The sequence below is a fragment of the Neofelis nebulosa genome, chromosome 11, assembly GCF_028018385.1.
Source record: "Neofelis nebulosa isolate mNeoNeb1 chromosome 11, mNeoNeb1.pri, whole genome shotgun sequence".
Taxonomy (NCBI): Eukaryota; Metazoa; Chordata; class Mammalia; order Carnivora; family Felidae; genus Neofelis; species Neofelis nebulosa.
The window spans coordinates 61,679,985-61,697,193 of NC_080792.1; the positions used below are offsets into that span (position 1 = coordinate 61,679,985).

The 17,209-nt window shown below is 41.6% G+C and overlaps 1 protein-coding gene and 1 long non-coding RNA gene across 4 annotated transcripts in view; one reads left to right on the top strand and one right to left on the bottom strand.

Annotated features, from left to right (window-relative positions):
• Positions 1 to 17,209, top strand: part of LOC131490416 (piezo-type mechanosensitive ion channel component 2) — a 470,949-nt gene that overhangs the window by 439,146 nt on the left and 14,594 nt on the right. For all 3 annotated transcript variants that reach the window (XM_058692724.1, XM_058692725.1, XM_058692726.1), the window contains 7 exons: positions 1,492 to 1,674; positions 4,258 to 4,510; positions 5,741 to 5,873; positions 8,063 to 8,210; positions 8,309 to 8,523; positions 14,129 to 14,287; positions 16,014 to 16,161. In XM_058692724.1, coding sequence (XP_058548707.1) covers positions 1,492 to 1,674; positions 4,258 to 4,510; positions 5,741 to 5,873; positions 8,063 to 8,210; positions 8,309 to 8,523; positions 14,129 to 14,287; positions 16,014 to 16,161 — 1,239 coding nt within the window. The remainder of the gene's footprint in view (positions 1 to 1,491; positions 1,675 to 4,257; positions 4,511 to 5,740; positions 5,874 to 8,062; positions 8,211 to 8,308; positions 8,524 to 14,128; positions 14,288 to 16,013; positions 16,162 to 17,209) is intronic.
• On the bottom strand, positions 13,079 to 16,019 carry LOC131490417 (uncharacterized). The gene is made up of 2 exons (XR_009251092.1): positions 15,464 to 16,019; positions 13,079 to 15,042 (listed from the first exon to the last, which is right to left on the bottom strand). It is a non-coding gene; the product is annotated as an uncharacterized LOC131490417 (long non-coding RNA).

Genomic DNA, 17,209 nt, shown 5'->3' on the forward strand with positions numbered 1-17,209 from the left:
TGGGTGGTGTGGAGAGAGGCCATCATAGCATCTTCTCAGTAGAAGACAACTGAGTCTTAACGGATGAGTGTAAGGTCATCAAAGGACAAAAAGCAAAGGGTCAAACAAAGGTATAGACACTCTGACATGTGCCCAGAATGACACATGGCTTGTGATGGCTGGGAGGCAGGCTGTGAGTGGACGGCACGGTAGTAGGCTCTTGGGAATGTCAACAGGGTGTATGCTCAGGACTTTCTCCCCTTGGTATGAAAGTTTTTGAAAAGACGGTGAGAGGTCATGGGATGTGAACTGACCCAATGGCCACGAGGCTGAAGATGAATGGGGTAAGCGAGAAGTTTTAGTAAGTGACCCAAACGGGTTGGGGGTGCGAGTGAGAAGGAAAGAGGCAAAGATAGTCTTCAGGTATCTGCTCTGGCATCCGTTTGTGGCAGTGCTGCTCAGCATGGTAAGAAACACAGGACTGTTCTTTGCGGAAGCTTGGCTATAAGAAGGAGAGAGACGGGAGGAGGGTAAAGTGACTCTAGGTCGAAAGAGGACTTCGAAAAATATTTTTTATGGATGAATTGCGTGAATTGCAATTGATCCCCGGTGACCCAGCTGTCAGAGGGATGTTTAGATGAGGCCTGTCAATTTTCTCATGTGTCTTTGTCACAGACCGCTTCTCCCCAACATTTGTACCCTTAACTAGTCACCACAACCGGCAAGTTTTTATTTCTTTTTATTTCTTCTTGAGGAGAACTTCCAGGGAGCAACGAAATGGTGAGAACAGGGGCACCTGGGTGGCTCAGTCGGTTAAGTATCTGACTTCGGCACAGGTCATGAGGTCGCGGTTCGTGGGTTCGAGCCCTGCATCGGACTCTGCTGACAGTGCAGAGCCTGGAGCCTGCTTCAGAATCTGCATCTCCCTCTGTCTCTGCCCCTCCCCCACTCATGCTCTACCCGCTCTGCCTCTCAAAAATAAAACATTAAAAAAAATTTGTTTTAATGATGAGAACAAAGAGGTCAGAGGAAAATGAAAATAGGCATCAAAACTGCCTGAGATGCTCAGGAAGATTACAAATGAAAGCAATATGTAAAATATAGAATTATTTTTGTTCAAATTTGTCCTCGTTACCATATCTTAATAGCTGAGTAATTAAACCTTATTAAATCAGTATAAACTAGCCAAGTCCTGAAAAATAGAAAAAATCATAAGTAGGTGCCGTGAGTAACCTGGCCAGCACTGATGTATCTACAGTCCTGCCTTGGCAGCAGTAAGATATTGCTCTTGGTCTAAAGTCCATGTACGAATGATAATGTTATTTTTCCACATCATTGTGTGTGATCTTATCACCAAAACTGTGAAATGATCTTTTTCATTTTTATAGAACCATAGAATGGTTCTATAAAATAGTGATATAAAATAGTGATATAAAAGCTTTTATATCACTATTTTTCATATAGAGCCATTCTTAAAAGGAGTGATTTTTTTTTTCCATCATCTGCATGTAGGTGGCAATTGTGGTCAAGTATTTCTTCCAATTTGGCTTCTTTCCCTGGAACAAGAACGTGGAATTGAACAAAGATAAACCTTTCCACCCACCAAATATCATAGGAGTGGAGAAGAAAGAAGGCTATGTCCTTTATGATCTCATTCAGCTCTTGGCTCTTTTCTTCCATCGGTCCATTTTGAAGGTACTGCACGTTAACACTTAACCGGGTCATGTTGATCATTGCAGCCCCCCATGATACTCCTGGAGAACCTGAACATTACGATTGGCGATGAGGCCAAGGCATATGGGGCTCAATAAGGGAAACTGTAATAAACTTGGAAGAGAATTCCCCCATATTTCTACTTCTATTATGAACATACCATAATTAATCCATATTTGTGGGAATTATGTTAGAGAAAATGCATAACCTTGCAAAGGTATGTTATCCAAGGAAACCACTTAGCCAAAACTGAGTTTGCCTGAATTTTCTAGTTCTTCTGATAAATTACCTGAATTCATGCAGTTTACTAATTCTTGTTATGAATATATTAACAAATGTGTTAACATTATGTTTTCAGTTCTAGAAATTGAAGTTTAAATTTCTGCATTTAAGACATGGTGGTATTATGTTGTATGTGAACTACACCTCCGTTTTAAAAAAAAGACATGATTGTACAAATTTGGTCACTTCACAACTCTCTTGCAACTTGTATCCTTTTTCACATCATTTAAAAAATGTATAGAAACCTTTAGGCATTTTGCTGCCTTCTCATTAATATTTCAGTGGTTTAGCAGCTACAGTTGAATATTTAAAGCATAGAATAAACAAAATTTTGGCGTTTCCTATTGATATACTTACTCTGGTTTCTTAGAAAATTTCGTATCTATTGTGAATGTATTTGAGGTACTCTTATGCTGAAATTTTGGCTAATGATATGAAAAATCATTTTTAGAATGACGAATCTTTTCATAAGGAGACAAAACTACCCTACAGCTTTGGAAATCTAGGAAACCAAACAGTTCAAACTACGTGGAAATTTCAAATGTGGTTAAAACTATCCTATTTGGTATGGATTGCTATAGATCTTATAAATAATTGGAAGAATTCACTAACAAATACACTACTATGAAAGTAGTAAAAGAATCTAAACATGTTCCAATGTTGGCCAAAGAGAAAACAACTTTTAAAAAGATTTAAAAGAAAAAAAATGATTTAAAAGAAATCAATATAAGTTGGAAAATCCCATTAGGAAAATCTAGAATGTTTGTTATGTTTTCAAGAATGCATCCACTGACTTTTCTTCTTGAAATAATATACCTATTAATATTTAAGAATAGGGACGCCTGGGTGGCTCAGTCAGTTAAGTGTCAGACTCTTGATTTTGGTGCAGATCATGATCTCATGGTTTATGGGATCATGCCCCACGTCAGGCTCCACACTGGGCATGAAGCCTGCTTCAGATTTTCTTTCTCCCCTTCTCTCTGTCCCTCCCCACCTCAAAATAAATAAATAAAATTTAAAAAATTAAAAATAAAAGAATAATCTGTGTATTAGGTGACATTGTCTTTTAGTGAATTGATCATGCTCCAAGTTATTTTTTGACCAACTGAATTTTGGCAAATTGGACTGGAGCTCTTATCCTCTACAGCATGTGTCAGAGGGAGGACTGGGTGAGCTCCTGGGGAATAAATGCATAGCCTGGCAGTCTGGGCACTCAGGAGGCAGTGGGCTCACTGGGGAGCTTCAAGAAATGGCAGCAAGGTCATTGTAAGGTGGATTTGCTGTCCAGGTAACCTCTTGCACCAGCAAGACCCCTGGTTTTTCTCAGCCTCTCCTGCTATCCTTCCTCCTGCTGTCCTACCAGCCCCTTTTGCCCATTTCTTTGAAGCAAAATGCAGGCTCTACAGAGTGCATCACAATCTCTGTCTCATATGTGGGCCAACATTTTTTGAGTAGAGTATTTGCAGCTCTGTTCCTGACCCAGCCGCGGGTGATGCAGGGGTTCACAGCTTACCGTGGATGTTCAGGGAGACACAGCATTTGTATTCAAGTGTAGGTATTTGATGAACATGGACGGTGGGGCTAAATTCACCCACTGATATTTAAAATGCTACTTGTAAGCACAGAGAAATATGTTCTAGAAAGTGCTTTCCTCAGGAACGAGTTAAGTGATTATAACTTTGCCTTTACTCCATCTACCAGACATGATCTGCATCCATGTCAATTAGTTAGCCAAACTCATGATCTACACCAGCCTGTCCCCGCTCTCTGGGACTATCATAAACATCTAGATAATAAGCTATCCTAGAGTCCCTTCATTTTCCAATCCTTTTTCTACTTTATTGCAGTATGAGTGACAAAAATAATTGTAATATATTTAAAGTGTATACATTGTGGTGATGTGTTTCACGTAGACACAGTGAAAGGATCACCTCCATAGGGTTCATTAGTTCCCATCACCTCCCATATATATCTGTTTTCTTTTTCATTATTTTTTTCCTCCCTTCCTCCCATCCCCCACCCTGCTTCCTTCCTTCCTTCCTCCCTCCCTCCCTTCCTCTTTCTTCTTTCTTTCTTTCTTTCTTTCTTTCTTTCTTTCTTTCTTTCTTCTTTTTCTTTCTTTTTTGTGAGAACATTTAAATTCTAACTATCTAGCAAATGTCAGTTTTATGATGCAATATCACAGCCACAGTCACCGTATTTCACATTTGGCTTTCTAGTCGTGGGGGATGCGATGCTACCTCACCGGGAATGGCCGTCTGAGTTGTCCCTTATCTTTCTCAGTGCCACGGCTTATGGGATGAAGATGACATCACCGACAGTGGCACAGACAAGGAAGAGTCGGATGATGAGCTGTCCCTCAGTCGTGGCAGGAGAGCCTCCTCTGATTCTCTGAAATCCATCAACCTGGCCGCGTCAGCGGAGTCGGTGCACGTGTCCTTCCCGGAGCAGCCCACGGCCATCCGGAGGAAGCGATCGGGCAGTAGCTCCCAGATATCCCCCAGATCCAGCTTTTCTTCCAATAGGTCCAAAAGAGGTATCTGTCGCATGATTTCCTTAGGCTGGAAAAACTCTGAGTTTTCTGGTTGTTCCGATGCCAGTGGGTCTGGGTCTTGGGCAGGGGCGTTTACGGGGTGCTCTCAAGGAGACAGATGTGGTGATGTGAGAAGAAAGTGCTTTGACATCACAGACTCAAGTTCAGTTCGTAGCTCAACTGTGTGACCTGGGGCAGCCATATCGTTCTTTAAAACATCTGGTTCCTTCCCAGGACGAGGATTTGGGGTCGTTGTGAAAAGTGGCCAGCACACTGCCTCGTATAGTAAGTGCTGGGCACGTGGTAATTTTTAAATCATATCCAGAGATATGAGATATTTCAGGGTGTGTCCAGAATGCTATACATCACAATTTATTTTGAAAATATTTTTAGATTTTATCAGTGGAAACTTTTAGCAAAACCACCTATTTATTCCCTAAGCTAGTTAATTTCTAACTAAATAGTTGGGTATTATCAGCAGATAGATAAGCTCTCCAGTTTCCACTCTTGGAGAAATTGGGTTTTTGTATTTATAGTGCTCCTGCCTGAAGCTTTCCAAACACCCGTGTATTCATCTTCAGAATACACTTTTCAGGCAGGCACCAGCAGTCATCCATATTCGTTTTACAATTAGAGAAATCTGGACATGAAAAAGGCATGGGGCATGGACCCAATCTGGAAAACCCACAACCTGGGACCCCGTTTAGCACGATAAAAACTATTCTTCCAATCTATTTCTTCCTGGAATAAAGATCATATAACAGGGGCGCCTGGGTGGCTCAGTCTGTTAAGCATCCAACTCTTGGTTTTGGCTCAGGTCTTGATCTCTGGGTTCCTGGGTTTGAGCCCCATGTCAGGCTCTGCACTGGTAGAATGGAGCCTGCTCAGGATTCTCTCTTGTGCCCTTTCTCTGCCCCACCCCTGCTTGAGCTCCCTCTCTCTCTTTCTCTCTCTCTCTCAAAATAAATAAATAAACTTAAAAAAAAAAGATGGCATAACAACCCCAGAAGGAGCCAGTGTTGGGTGTAGAAACCCAAATACATTTCACTGTGGAGGCAGAGTTGAAACTGCAGATTGCAAATCCCCAGTCACTATTCTTACAGTCCATAGTATATAGTCACCGTCTCAATCTGCTTCAAGCCATCCTCTGCTCTGTGGGTTCCAGGGGCTTCTGTGGTGTTTATGTCAACAAACCTGTAACTCAGCACATCTTGGTTTTTTTTCTGTCTCTAGGCAGCACAAGCACCCGAAACAGCAGTCAAAAAGGAAGCAGTGTTTTGAGCATCAAGCAGAAAAGTAAAAGGGAACTTTATATGGAAAAGCTTCAAGAACATTTAATCAAAGCAAAAGCATTTACCATAAAGAAGTGAGTCCATGAAGACACTTGGTGTGGGGTGTTTTATTTTAGGGTCAGGGAGCTGATATCAATTATTTCATATAAACTAGGGATACAGAGCAGAGAACTTACCTCTCATATCACAAGCATCATCTGCTTAAGGCATAAGAAAATGACTTGTTATTGTATTGTTCTTAATGGAGATGTAATTGACATATAAATTAAGTTCAGGCATACAATATAATGATTTGATAGATGTATACGTTGTGGGATGATCACAATAGTCAACATTCATCACCACCTGTAGTTACAGATTTTTTCTTATGATGAGACCTTTTAAGATTTACTCTCCTAGCAGCTTTGTAATGTGAAGTACACGGGGCACCTGGTGGCTCAGTTGGTTAAGCGTCTGACTCTTGGTTTTGGCTCAGGTCATGATCTCACAGCTCATGAGTTCAAGCCCCACATCGGGCTCCTCGCTGACAGCATGGAGCCTGCTTGGGTTTCTCTCTCTCCCTCTCTCTCTCTGCCCCTCCTCTGCTCTCTCTGTCTCTCAAAATAAACAAACTTAAAAAAAATTTTTTTAATGAAATGTAAAGTGCAGGATTATTAACTGCAGTCACCATGCTTTGCACCCAGGACTAACTTTATAACTGGAACTCTGTATGCTTTGACCCCCTTCACCCTTTTGCCCAACCCTCCCTCATGGCAATCACCTATTTGTTCTCTGTATCTCTGAGTGTGGGTTCTTTTTTCTTTTTTTAGATTCCACGTATTAGTGATATCATACGTTATTTGACTTTCTCAGACTTGTTCCGTGTGTGTGTGTGTGTGTGTGTGTGTGTGTATGTATTCATCCCAATAATATATATACTTCATTATATACCACTGTGCAAACACACACACACACACACACACACACACACACTTTTTTTTTTAATCCATTCATCCATTGAGGGACACTTGGGGGCCGTGAGTTGGCTATGATAAATAATGCTGCACTGAACCTGGTGTGCAGAGATCTTTTTGAGTTAGTGTTTTCATTTCCTTCAGATAAATACCCAGAAGTAGAATTGCTGTATCATATTGTAGTTCTGTTTTTTAATTTTGGAGGGGAGCCTTCATACTGTTTTCCACAGCGACTGCACCAATTTGCATTCCCACCAACGGTGCACAAGGGTTCCCTTCTCTCCACTTTCTCACCAACATGTTATTTTTCTGTCTTTTTGTTTGAGGTAATGTATTGTTTTTAAAAATCACTTTTCAGTGTGATTCATTTTTATATCCATTACATTTATAAACATAGTTTTCCTATTTGAATAGAATAAATAATTTCAAGGATTCACAGTATGTATTTCCAAGCATCATCATGCTAAATCCCACCTAGACAGAGAGGTGTATGATGTCAAAGTTGGAAGGTTAGAGAAACACTCTCATCCTGGAGAGGGGAAACTGAGGTTCACTGGCACACAGCTGGTCTCCAGCAAAATGCATGAACCCCTCCTCCAGTGCCAGGGACCTTGACAGGCAGCAGACAAGCAATGGGAACGGAGGAGGTTCGGCAAGGCTGGCCTCGAATGTGGCCTCTGAGACCAGGAGGGCCATCCAACATGAACATGGCCTTGAATTGAAGGCAGAACCCAGAAAACAAGGAAGACAGAGCAGAGGCTGGACAGAAGAAGTCAAAAGCCCAGGGCACTATGTAGGAATCAGAAGGGGCACAAGACCCATAAAGGGGAGGAGCAGGGGCTACCTCATGTGTTCAGGGTGCTCAGGTCAGACTCCAGGTCTAAGCACCGTTATGTAGTCCCATCTAATTCTCACCCCAGCCCTGTGGGGTTTTACAACAGAGGAAACAAAAACACAGAGAAGTAAGTAGCATGCTCAGGGGCTCACAGGCAAGGAGTAATTGAATCAGGTGACAAACCCAACACCTCATTTCTGGGGCTTTCGACCATTCTCTTGTGCTTCGAACAACACAGGAGGCCTGTGGTCTCATCAGCACAAGGAGGCAGAGTGCCAAGGAAGGCACTTGAATGTGTCTGCACTTGCCATTAGAGCAGAAGCCTCCCCACCCCACACCGGGCTCTGCTGAGGCTGAAAAGGGAGGTGTGACCTGCTGGGAGAGAGGGATACGGAGGAATGGAATGATGGAAATACCCGGTCATCCCTCCCATCCTGCCCTCCTGAAGCAAGTGCTGGGGGTCTCTGTTTTGCAGGACTTTGCAAATATATGTGCCCATCAGACAGTTCTTCTACAACCTCATCCATCCAGACTACAGTGCTGTGACCGATGTGTATGTGCTCATGTTCCTGGCTGACACTGTTGACTTTGTCATCATCGTCTTTGGCTTCTGGGCCTTTGGGGTAGGTTGGGGGGTGAAGGCCACCACACTTCTAACGAGTAAGAGCGATGCTGTCCTGTGAAGTGCCACTTGTGCCTAAACCTGTTGTTTCCTTCCCAGAAACACTCAGCAGCAGCAGACATCACCTCTTCGCTGTCAGAGGACCAGGTCCCTGGGCCTTTTTTGGTGATGGTCCTAATTCAGTTTGGAACCATGGTTGTGGACCGAGCACTATACCTCAGGAAGACCGTCCTGGGAAAGGTCATTTTCCAGGTCATTCTTGTGTTTGGAATTCACTTCTGGATGTTCTTCATCTTGCCGGGTGTGACTGAGAGGTAAGGTGGAAGCCGGAGGCACGCTCCCACTTTAATACAAATATGTTCCAGGAGGTTATCATGCCATACGCATCACCACAACAAAATCACCAGGTACAGGCAGAGGCACGGCCGAACAGCACCATGGGTTGGAAAAGTTAGAGATCTTCATCACTATCAGATTCAGTGTGGCTCAAAACGTGAACTGATTCCTCAAACACATTTTCATTGTGTGTTCATACGCATTCATAGAAATCGGGTTTTTCAGGGTGGGAGAAGTGATGACCTTGGCGATCTGAGAAAACCAGAGGCTTTCCACTGTGATTGTCTCTACCCCTTAATAGACAGAGATGAACCAGAGATGGTCTTACAGGCACTGCTAAGAGAATGAGAGGCTCTCAGACTATGTCCTATGAGAAAGTGGGACATAAAAAGAGCAGCCTAAAGTTCAATGGGGAAAGGGCCAGTGAGATCCTTGGAGGTGGCTGTCTGCTGCCTTTCCCTGTCTCCTTGAGCTCTAAGGTCCAGTCATATTGAGGGCACCATGTCCTCCTACACCTCATGGGACCTTGTTCACTGCCCTTCTCTACTGCCTCAAACCCATTTAGATTTCCCAGGTTGCTTCCACCAGAAACACTACTTGGGACCGAGTCGGTGCCAAACGCATGAACAAATGGATGCGCCAATGAATGAAAGAGAAACAAGGGAGACTGCTATAAATAGATTATGGGAACAAAGGGTGAACAGAAGGGGACATGGAAGCACCCATATAATGTAATAGGAATGATCTTTTTAATCAACATACATTAAAAGTCTTCATGTTTTACAAGAAGCTGATCTTTTTATCATACCTCAAGGGTCATTCCTGGCCAAGCCTTGTGAATAACATGGCAATCTGGCTGGCCAGTGCCATTTTCCAAAGAGTGACTAGAAAGTAATGAAAACTGTTCTCACTTTTATGTGGTTCATAACTTGACTCAAATGGCATTCTTAACGAGGAAATTCAACTCTCTCCTGACAATGCTTCAGCTACCTGTCTACTCTCACCTGGATGGTTAGGCTGTGACCTTTTGATTTTGGTGGCAATGCAAATATTGTAAAAGCAAAAATGGAGTTAGGATATTTCCCATGAGTCTGAAGTAAAACTAAGTAAATAAAGAATTGTTACCCAGAAAAATACCAACAGCCAAATAAGTCCTTCACACTATACTGCGTATGGGGAGAGTAAACATATCTCAGCTGATAAAAATAATTCAGATTAAGGCAAGCTTTTTGTTAAAATACTAGTATTTTGTTAAAATACTTTGTAAGGACATTGTGGATCTTATTTGTTAGTCTTTAAAGTGAAATAAATGCGCTTTTCTCTATAAATAATTCTATATACATATCAACTCAGAGAAGTAAACCACATTCAAAAGCCATGGTAGTTAGATGATGAATGTTATTTCTGTGACATTTAAGAGCATCAATGGGCATTCTCCACCAGCCTTCCTAGAAACTCTTAATTTCAGAGATGAAAGGGACCTTAAAAAGCTTTCTAGACCTGCTAACTTCACAGATGAAGATAGGTAAAACCCATACAGAAGAGTGGTGTCCCCAAAGTCACTCAGTTGGCTAGTGGTGAGACAAGATCCCAATCACAGACCTCTTGACCCTACTGTATGCTACACCCCACCTCCCATGGGGGGGGGGGTGCTCACTACCAACCAGATTTCTTGAAATAATACAACCTACAATTTGTTGTGCAGTGGTGAAAAGGATTAGATTTTTCCATCCCCAGAACAGAGTTCCAGAGCATGGATGTTGCCGTGTCCTGATAGAAAAGTTCATAGAGACTGGTGTTTCCAGAAATAGGGCAATGGAGAAGCCATGGAGAATCCTTAAGCAGGATCAAATTACCAAAGAGTTGGGTTATTCCTGCTGGTATGAGTTTCCAATTGGTGCTGTAACAAATTGCCACAAACTTAGGGCTTAAAACAGAATGAATTTATCATCTTATGCTGGACTAAAATCAAGGGGTAGGCAGGGCTGCATTCCTTTCTAAAGGCTCTAGGGGAGAATCCCTTTCCTCGCCTTTTCTAGCTTCTTGAGGTGCTAGCCTTCCTTGGCTCATGGCCCGGCCTCAGTCTTCAAAGCCAACATCAGTGAGTGGAGTCCTCTTCTCATTACTTCAGTCTTTCCCTTCCTCCACCATCATGGTTCCCTCTGACCGCAGCTGAGAAAGATTTCTTCCATTAAGAGCTCATTGATTAGATTCAGCCCACCTGGATAACCTAGGCGATCTCCCTACTTCAAGGTCCTTAATCTAATCTCAACTATAAAGCCTTCATTTTCTTTGAAAGTTAACAGGGGCATCTGGGTGGCTCAGTTGGTTAAGTGTCCTCCTTCAGCTCAGGTCATCATCTCACAGTTGGTGAGCTTGAGCCCCACATCAGGCTCTGTGCTGACAGCTCAGAGCCTGGAGCCTGCCTCAGATTCTGTGTCTCCTTGTCTCTCTGCCCCTCCCCTACTCATGTTCTGTCTCTCAAAAATGAATCAATGTTAAATAAACAAAATTTTAAAAAAAAAAAATGAAAGGTAGTATATTCACAGGTTCTGGGGATTAAGCAACAATACCTTGCAAACCGAATAGAGCTGGAATGTTTGTTATAATACCTGAATTAATGAAAACTTCAACTCGGTTTCTCATTTATTGAGTACCTGCTATGTCCAGGGCAGTAGACCAGGTGAAAAGGGGCATAACACTAACGTGAATAAAGCAGAGACCTATCCCCATCTGGGAAGGACCACATGATGGGATTCCAGAGATTGAGGCACTATGATAAATACTAACACTATGCCCATAGCTGCACACCTAAGACTAATATAATGTTATATTATATTAGTATAATTAGTATAATTATATTATATATATTATGTAATGTTATATATAAAATCTCCTATGCCCTTTGTAGACAGAGGCTTATCCCTCACCTCTAGCTTCTGGTACATCCATTTTCTGTCCCTACAATTTTGCCTTTCTCAGAATGTCATTTAAATGGATCACACATCCTATGGCTTTTAAGGCTGGCTTTTTTCACTTGGCATAATATATTTGACATTCATCCATGTTGTTGCATGTATCAGTACTTAATTATTTTTTGTTGGTCAGTAGTATTCTATCATGTAAATGTACCAAAGAGTGTTTAAATATACAAAAGTTGAAGGACATTGGGGTTGTTTATAGTTCTTTGGCAATTACAAATAAAGCTGCTATAAATATTACCAAAAAGAAAAAAAAATGGCCACAGAGATCATTTCTGTCTCATTGGATCTCACTTTTGAGCCTCACCTAATGGTCATTCCTAGTGCAATGGATTACCCTATCTTTATTTTTGGACATTTAATTCAAGATATATTAGGACTGGTGAGCCTTGAGTCTACATTGTCAGCATGTCAGTGACAATATAATTTCATGTCATTTCAAGCCATGCTGCCATCACTTGTTAACATCCCAGATTCATTTTTCCTCCTCCAGATATTGTTGCTAAAAATTTTACTCATTACTGTGCAAAAGAAAGCAGTCATTAATAGTTATGTTATCTAAATCCTTTTCAAAACAGGAAAAGAATAAGAGAAGGAACAGATTAGGAGTTGAAACTATACAGAAAAGAAAAATATGGCTACCAGTTATAATATTCAGCATCAGGAAGCTCCAATATTTTAAATAATTCATCTGATAAGTGATTTTTTCTGTGCGTGGGCACGTGATTTATTTAGTCCACAAACTTTCAGTGGTTGCCTATAGTCTACAAAGTGCTGTGTGGCTGGTGCCATGGGGGACAGATTGGTGAGTAAGGCATAACTCCAGCTGCTAGTAATAAAGCATGGAGAGACCACCAAAAGAAAAAGTCCTTCACTGTGGGACAACCTTAATGTTCCTATTAGATTTAACAGGATTACTTACTGATTAACTTATTCCAAGTTGATTCACTTTAAGGTTGAAGGAAGGGAAATGCTCATTTATTTTTTCAAGTTTTTATTTAAATTCCAGTTAGTTAACATAACATACAGTGTAATATTATTTTCAAATGTATGATTTAGTGATTTTGAAATTTACATACAACACCCGGTACTCATCACAACATGGGTTGGTCCTTTTATAAGGGATGGAAGACAACACAGTTTTATAACCTTTTTTTTTTAATGTTTATTTATTTTTAAGAGAGACAGAGACAGGATGAGAGTGGGTTAGAGGCAGAGAGAGAGGGAGACACAGAATCCGAAGCAGGCTCCAGGCTCTGAGCTGTCAGCACAGAGCCCGATGTGGGGCTTGAACTCACAAGCTGTGAGATCATGACCAAAGCCGAAGTCGGACGCTCAACCAACTCAACCACCTAGGCGCCCCACAGTTTTGTAATTTTGATTATAATTTTGATAGATAACAATTTTTCCTCATGCAGTTTTCATATAAATTATTTGTAAAATCCAAGGACATTTCCCTGGAAAGCTGAAAGAATGTTCTTTCTTACTATTACACCAATAGAGACAGTCCCTAGAAAGGGAAAGGGAAGGAATAGTTGATATTGGCTCTCTGTAAAGTTCTGATATGTTTATTAATAACTTGTCAAGTGCTAGATCATGGTCAAGTGTATTTAACACATTAGGACCTGAAATACCAAAGCTGGTTTCTCTACAGGGGAAGACACTTCTAAGAACTACTTTTAAGATTTCCAGTTGTTGAGATCCACGTAGAGGTCCCTAGGTCCCTGAGATACATAGGCCAGTGCATCCCCGGCTGGTTCTTAGATCTGGTCAACTAAATAGTATTTTCAGTTTAAAAAAAAATAACACGTCTTCTTCTAATGTCAGAATTAAAAGTTAAGACGACGAATCTGAAACATAAAGAGGAATAAAGAGGAAGCTTTAAGTGTTGCTCTTAACTTTAAACCCAGGGAAGATGGTACAGAAGTCTTGGCAAAAGGGACTAGCATTTCGACTGCTGAAGATGTCATTGGAGAAAAGAATGTGAGATCATGGAATCATAGATTTTCAGAGCTAGGGAAAGTCTTCAAATGAAGACAGATGTCTTGAGCATGATGGCTTGAGGAACAAACGCAATAGGTTATAAACACAACTGGAACCAAGGGTGTTGAAACTTTGTTAATCCACGACCTGCCTTTATAGATGGATAGCAAAAAAAGGGGGAATTCATTCCTCAGGATACCTCCTCCTACACCTTCCAAATGACAGGTCCTTTGAAGTAAAAAAAAAAAATACATCTTTTTGATGAACTTTAATTTGGATCACGGTAGCAGCATCTTTCACATTGTGAGAAAATGTTCATTAGTAAATTCGCTTAAAAAGAAATTAGTTTATTCATGGCCTAAACAACTGAATTATGCACTAACACATTGGAGGCACCATTTGTAGAATTTTTTTTAATTATTAGACTTTCTTACCCTACTGTTTGCCTTCGAAGTGATCTACTACTAGGTGCAGAGAATTCCTTACAATTGACTGAACTGGCTCTACCTGCCAGAGGGGCAATTCGACTTTTTTTTTTTTTTTTTTTGAATCCTAAACTGGTATGCTCTTATACCAGAAGAATATTCCATTATTTCACTTTTATGTTTTTGCGCTTTAGGAAATTCAGCCAGAACCTGGTCGCTCAGCTTTGGTACTTTGTGAAATGTGTTTACTTTGGGTTGTCTGCCTACCAAATCCGTTGCGGCTACCCAACGCGAGTCCTTGGAAACTTCCTCACCAAGAGCTACAATTATGTCAACCTCTTCTTGTTTCAAGGGTAAGGAAGGACACTCTGTGTTGTCACAGTCACTCACAGAGGGGAGGCTGGCAATAGAAAGGCACTTGTTTCCTCGGGAAGAAACAGGAAGGTGAAAAAAGGCTGATGTGGCAATTTAGATCATCACAGAACTCTTACGACTTTTGGCAAAAGACAGATACGCCTCTTGAAATAGCCTTTCTAGGTGTAGTTGCCACACACCTGGTCAGCATAGTGTTCTAGAATTAGCCACATGGGTTAATTTTCTATTACTGGATCCTGCATAATTACTGTGCTAACATTTCAGGATGAAAACCAGGGATACACGATCCTTAGGTATTAATGTATTTCTGGGCACAATGGAACAGAAATTCGGCATTTGTACTATTTGAAGATCCCCATGGAATTTTGCATATACAATGAGTTCCTCCGTTGAAGAGGGCCATTTATTCCACCTAACGTCAACCTGAATGCCACATGACTTGCTTGTCCCTGGTAGTAAGTTAGCTACTAGACAAGCCCTATCGGCTCTTCCGTGTAAGAATTTCGTTGGTAGTATCTCCTCTCTGTTCCAATGAAGATCATACCACAGCCCGGAAGGTGAGGCTGTTCATGGCACCGCTGGCTCCTTGGTTGTACCAGACCTGGCGACAGGTGACTTAGTCACAGAAGAGGTGTTGAGTGTGCTCGGTCAGTCACTTAGTGGTGTTCTCTGTGTATGGCCTGATACTTCTTCAATGGGCTGGATTAGTGTTCACTTGGCAGAGCTGAGTGGCCTAGGGGAGAATTTCCGAGTATAACCCAAGCTGCTCTGAAGAGCCTAGGGTGAACCTAGGTCTCCAGCTGGGAGAAGCTCTGTGTTAGTCAAGAAACAGGGAATAGTTCCTAGGCCAGAGAGGAGCCCACGCCAACCCATTCCCAAATATGAGAACGTAAGGCCAGAATCTTGTTAACCTGAGGCAGCTACTCAGTCCACCGTCTACTAAGTCTACTGTGTGCCCCCAACCCCATGTCCTGCTCCCTCTGACATCTCTCATCTCCCCTCAGCTTTCACGTATCAGGTGTACAACTTTTCCTCGCTCATTCAACAACAAAACCCCAGTACTCAATAATCCCGCGACCGACAGATTCTCATAACATAAACACATACACGTTTTTAAAATGTAAAATGATGGGTCTTTTTGCAGGAGATATTACCTTAAATGTAGAAAGTCCTAAAGAATCAACCTAAACACGGTTGTAAGTAATCAATGAATTCATCGTAAAGTTGCAGGACATAAAACCAACATGCAGAAATCAATGGTGTTTCCATACGCTAAAAACAAAACATCAGAAAAAAAAATAAAGAAAACTATCCCATTCATAATAGCACCAAAAACAATGAAATACTTAGAAATAAATTTAACCGAAGAAATGAAAAGATCTGGGCAATGAAAACCACAAGACTTTGATGAGAGACATGGGAGAGGACACCTTCAAACTTATTTAAAAGGCAATCCTAATTTGTTAAGACCATCAGCAAAAAGAAAAAATAGAAAAAAGAATGGAAAATACTAATTCATACATTGACTTAAGATGAGAAGCAGTTGTATTCCAAGTTAATTTTACCATAAGGGTCACCTTGAGAATTTTTCCCAAGTCATAGGGGCTAAAACGATAAGGAACTACATGAGCTCCCGGGGTTGGGAGGATGACGGGGGCCACCCCACCCTCTCTAGCCTCTCTAGCAAGATGTGGTTTCTGGCAGGTTCCGCCTCGTTCCCTTTCTGACTGAGCTGAGGGCTGTGATGGACTGGGTGTGGACAGACACGACCTTGAGCCTCTCCAGCTGGATCTGTGTGGAGGACATCTACGCTCACATATTCATCCTGAAGTGTTGGCGGGAGTCTGAAAAAGTAAGCCAGTAAAAATGCCTTACCCCTTTTCGTTTCCCTTCCATCCAGGCTGGGTATAAGATTCATGTGAATCTCTGCAAGCTTTGTGGCCAAATACATGGAGGCAGGGGGCAAAGATGGTGAGGACCTGTGACTGTCCCATTGGTTTCCACCCCAGTGGACTTGGGAATTTTGGACTCACTGCTGCCTTAGTCAGCAATGGCATCCAGATGTGTTCTTCTTTGGCCAGCCTATATTGTAGTTATTTTTAAAAGAAGAAATGATATATTGCTCTGTGACCCCATAATTCTTAAATGGCTCATTTGGGAGCAGAAGGGAATGTGGTAGGATGGAGAAAAGTGGGGTCAGGTGGCTTGGACTCAGGCTCACCCTCTGATTCACTCTTTGACGAGCGACGGGACAATATAACTTCCTTGTGCAAAGGAAATCGAAGTGCAAATATTTGCTTATTCTGTTAAGTTGAATATTAAAGTTTGAATACGGTTACAATTACTGTTATTTATTGGATTTTTTGCAAAAGCTTAACGTCGGAAACAGGAGTCATAACAGCAATGGAAATGCTCAACAAGCATTGGCTGAGGTGGTAGAAAGTATCCCGTTTTTTTCTCTCTTCTTGATAATACCCTCCTTGAAAAAGTTCCCTCCAGTGTATATAATTTCTAGTATGTTCTGCTGCTGCTTCTTGGAGTTCCAGTTTCCTAATCACGGGTCCCACTGACCTGCGGCTCCTGTATTTGTGGGGTTTGTGAGAGTAAAGGAGACAGGGCTGGCAGTAAACTTAAAATCTGCTAGCTTGTCCTCATTTGTAAGGAGCAGAGAAGCTGATAAAATGACAGAATATGGCAGATATTCTACCAAAGGGACTTTGAAGGTAACAGTCATGGCGATAAAGCATCCAGAAATCGTGACCAATGAAGAAAAGCGGGAAGAACCAAGCATTGTTCTGTCGGAAGTAGAAAAACAAACGGAAGGAGGCAAAGATAATAGCCGCTTTTAACTACTTGAAATAGTGGGAAATAGGGGGAAAGTTTGAATTTGTCTGGAAGAC